At 38.1% G+C, this 4,700-nt stretch overlaps 1 protein-coding gene across 1 annotated transcript in view; it reads left to right on the top strand.

The window, feature by feature from the left end:
* The window catches only part of LOC143032639 (uncharacterized), a gene marked incomplete at its 5' end in the record, with an annotated part of 9,763 nt that extends 5,954 nt beyond the window's left edge, over nucleotides 1-3,809 (top strand). The window contains one exon of the mRNA XM_076197515.1: nucleotides 3,664-3,809. Coding sequence (XP_076053630.1) covers nucleotides 3,664-3,809 — 146 coding nt within the window. The remainder of the gene's footprint in view (nucleotides 1-3,663) is intronic.
* Nucleotides 3,810-4,700: the final 891 nt, after the last annotated feature.

Below are 4,700 nucleotides of genomic sequence, written 5' to 3'. Positions count from 1 at the left end.
CAAACAGCAATTGAAAGAACATAATGAAGACTCAGTTATTAAAGTGATGAGACAGAAGGAGAATATAGTAAGAGAATTAGCTGACAAAAAGAAATGTATAATTATATTAGGAATGGAAGAGAAACATAACCCAGATAGAACCGCAAGAATCAAGGAGGAAAATGAAAGGGTAAGCAGTTTATTAAAATTAGTCCAGGAAGATGAACCAGAAATTATAAAGGAAATTGAGGAAAAATTCAGACTCGGAAAATATAGTACAGATAAGACCAGACCAATTAAGATTAAATTCAGGTCACAAACAACGGCAGAGAAAATTCTATCCAAGACAGGGAAACTAGCAACAAATGATCAATATAAAAAGGTATGGATAAAAAGAGAAATGAATAAGGAGGAAAGAGAGGCAGAAAAGCAGAAAAGAATTGAAGCTAAGGCAAAAAACGAGGAAAGAACGGAGTCAGAGAAAGAGAGATTCTATTGGAGAGTAGTGAACATGAAAATAAAGCAGTTCGACATACTAAAGAAAAACATAAGGGAAACAGAGAACACAATGGAAGTGGCAGAAAACTAAGAGTGTCTTACACAAATATAGATGGATTGATAACAGGATTGAATGAACTGAATGATTATTTGAAAGAAAAAGAACCGGACATAATGGGAATTGTAGAAACAAAATTAAAAGGCCCACTACCACCCAACAGTGTAGGACATGATACATACAATTATTGGATTAGAAACAGAGAGAAAAAACAAGGGGGTGGAATTATGTTCCTGACAAAGAAGGATATAAACGTGAAAGGTGTCATATATGGAAAGAATACAGTAGAGATGATTATGATAGAAGTGGAAGACCGAGATAAGAAGAGCAGAAAATTTGTGATCAACTATGTGCCTCCGAAAACAGCCTCATGGGAGGAGAATGAACATAAAAGTATGTTAGAGGACACAAAGATAGCATTAACTAAAATAATGGAAGACGGAGGAAGAATAGTTATGATGGGCGACTTTAATTGCAAAGAAATCTGCTGGGAAGAAATGACAGTAAAGAGTGGTGATGACTCATGGGGAAATGCTCTACTTGAGATGATTACTGACCATTCAATGACACAATGGATACAAGAGAACACTAGGTATAGAAATGAAGAAGAACCATCGAGGCTAGACTTAATAATTACATCTGAACCTAGAATAGTGGACAAGATTGAATATAAAACACCAATAGGTAAAAGTGACCACATATTGATTGAACTGGAACTTAATGAAGAAAAATATATGAAAAGAAATGAACAATATAGAAAAGGAAGAATGATGTATGAAAAAACAAACTTTGATAAAATAAGAGAATTCTTCCAACAAGAAAACTGGGAAGAAATATACAAAGAAGAAACATCAGTGGAAGAGAAATGGAATATTTTGACAAAAATTTACAAAGAAGGAGTGGAAAAGTATGTCCCAAGACAAAAACAAGAAAAAGAATATGTAAAATGCTGGTACAACAAAAGTTGTAGGGAGTTAAAAGACAAAAGAGACAAAGCCTGGACCGGATGGAAAAAAGACAGAAGACCTGAAAAATGGAAAATATATACTGGTTATAGAAATGAATATGTACAAAAGTGCAGAGAGGAAAAAAGAAAATATGAAAAAGATGTTATAGAAAAGTGTAAAGATCAACCAAAACTATTCTACAGATTTGTAAACAATAAACTGAAAAAACAAACAAGACTTGGAGAAATTAAGACAAGGGGGAGTTGAATACACTGAGGAAATGGAAATGGCAGAAATTATGAACAAACATTTTAAATCAGTGTTTACAAGGGAAAATATACAACCTGAAGAGATTGAGTGGAAGGAAAAAGTCCCCCCTATGGAAGAAATAGAAGTAACGAAGAATGAAATATTGACACACTTGGGTAATTTTGATGTCAGAAAATCGCATGGGCCAGATGAAATAGCAAACTGGATTCTGAAAGAATGTAGGAATGAACTGGCAGACAAAATACATAGCATAATAAGCAGTTCCTTAAAAGAAGGAAAAGTTCCAGAAGATTGGAAAAAAGCAAATATAGTACCTATATATAAAGGAGGAAATAAAGAAGAACCTACCAACTATAGACCAGTCTCTCTAACAAGTACAATAGCAAAAATATGTGAAAGAATTATCAAAAGTAGATGGGTAAAATACTTGGAAAAAAACAACGTACTAAATCCAAGGCAATTTGGATTCAGACAAGGACGATCATGCGTCACCAATTTAATATGTTTCTATTCAAGGCTAATAGATATAATACAAGAAAGAGATGGATGGGCTGATTGTGCATTTCTAGACCTAAAAAAAGCTTTTGACAAAGTACCACATAAGAAGTTGCTTAAGAAATTAGAATATGAAGGAGGAATACAAGGTAAATTGCTAAATTGGATGGAAGACTTTTTGCAAGAAAGAAAAATGCGAGTAGTGATAAGAGATCAGCACTCAAAATGGAATGAAGTAATAAGCGGTGTCCCGCAGGGAACAGTTCTGGCCCCAATAATGTTTGCTATATATATTAATGATATGGATGAAGGAATTGAAAGCTATATGAGCTTCTTTGCAGATGATGCAAAATTACTGAAAAGAGTGAAAACTGAAGAAGATTGTGAATCACTACAGAGAGATCTAAATAAAGTACAAGAATGGAGTAGGAAGTGGGAGATGGAGTTCAATACAAAAAAGTGTAGTATAATGGAATTTGGAAAAAGCAAAAACAGAATAACAGGATCATATAATTTGGGAGAAGAAGGAATAAAAAGAGTAGAAAATGAGAGGGACCTGGGAGTCATTGTTATGAATAATATGTCACCTGAGAAACATATAAATAAGATTTTTGGAGAAACTTATAATTTAATAAGAACAATCAAAGTGGCATTTACATACCTGGATGAAGAAATGGTGAGGAAAATCCTAGTCACCCTGATAAGACCAAGATTGGAATATGCAGCAACGATATGGTCACCAAGTACAAAAAAATGTATAAAAAAACTTGAAAGAATACAAAGAGCAATTACTAAACTGGCACCAACACTCTCAAAACTATCATATGAAGAGAGACTACAAAAACTTAAACTACAGACACTAGAGAAAAGAAGAGAGAGAGGAGATTTGATAGCTATTTACAGAATCATGAAAGGCATAGAAATTACTGATAGAGAGAATCTGATAAAATGGGATGACAGAAATACAAGAGGACACGGAAAGAAAATAAAAAAAGACAACTATAGAAGAGATTTGAAAAAGAACAGCTTTCCTCACAGAGCAATAGACAGTTGGAACAAGTTAGATGAGAAAGTGGTGTGTGCAAAAACAATACATGAATTTAAAAATAGTTTAGATAAAATGAGATATGAAGACGGGACCTCACGAGCATAGCTCCCCTTCCCGTAAAATACAACTAGGTAAATACAACTAGGTAAATACACACACACACACACACACACACACACACACACACACACACACACACACACACACACACACACACACACACACACACACACACACACACACACACACTGGCACCTCCTGTCTCAGGTGCAACGGGGCGCTGGGTAGCTGCCTGGGTCAGCTAGTTGACCCTTCTCATGGTATATATTTTTATCCTAGTTTATACTCGGTAACGATGTGCGGACCAGTATTGCCATACAACCCCCCTCGTCAGAGATACCGACCCAGTGAACTTTACGCGTTTAAAACGAGGGTGTGGTTATCCTCCGAGTTCAGTGATTCAGCGCCTGAAAGACATGAAACTCTTCCGAAGTCGTGGCCGACGAGGTGGTAGAAAAATTACTCGAACAGTGCCTGTGATTACAACCACAACAAGTGCAAAAAACAGAAAAAAGGTTAAGCCGAGATCTCGCATTCACAGTGAAGTGCCACGCGTTTGGTACAGCCTACCCTCCCTCCTGCTGTCTAACGTTACCTCCTTAACCAACAAAATGGAGGAAGTGATCGAAACAGTACGTTCTACAGAATGTGACATGATGGCAATTACTGAAGCGTGGCAAATTGTGCCTGAAATGTGTAATATTGAAAACTTTGTACTATTTCACCACCTCAGAGTGAACCGTGTTGGTGGTGGTGTAGCATTGTTCTGTCGTGCGGACCTCAACCCTTCACACCTCAGGGTTGATATTCCCGAGGGAGTTGAGGTTCTGTGGGTGAGGATTAACCCCCGCCTTCACCCCCGCCACACCGCGTCCATTATTATGTGTGTGGTCTATCATCCTCCACGTGCACACACCGCCGCTCTCCTTTCCGATCACATTATTGAGACCGCTGACTCCCTACGATTGAAATACCCTGCTGCAAAGCTGGTCATTTGTGGGGACTTTAATCGGCTAGACACAAGTGAGATTCTACATCAATTAAGTCTTACTCAGGTGGTGAACTTCCCCACCCACAAGCAAACTACTCTCGACCTTATCATGACCGACATGGCTCAACAGTACTCCCCTCCCAGACCTCTCCCCCCCATCGGCAGGAGTACCCACATCACCATCCAGTGGTCGCCAGCACCCAGCAATGCCATCCGTAGAACTAAGGTCACTCGACACCACCGCCCCATGCCTGACTCGGCCATGAGGGAGTTTGGGAGGTGGATAGTGGAGTATCCCTGGACGGAGGTTCTGGAAGCCGAGGACGTGGAAACCAAGTGGAAAAAACTACTCAA

This window comes from Oratosquilla oratoria, chromosome 14 (genome assembly GCF_046742065.1).
Source record: "Oratosquilla oratoria isolate Oo_2021 chromosome 14, ASM4674206v1, whole genome shotgun sequence".
Classification (NCBI taxonomy): Eukaryota; Metazoa; Arthropoda; class Malacostraca; order Stomatopoda; family Squillidae; genus Oratosquilla; species Oratosquilla oratoria.
Note: the sequence above shows the minus strand (reverse complement) of the source record. Positions and strands in the feature narration are given on the sequence as shown.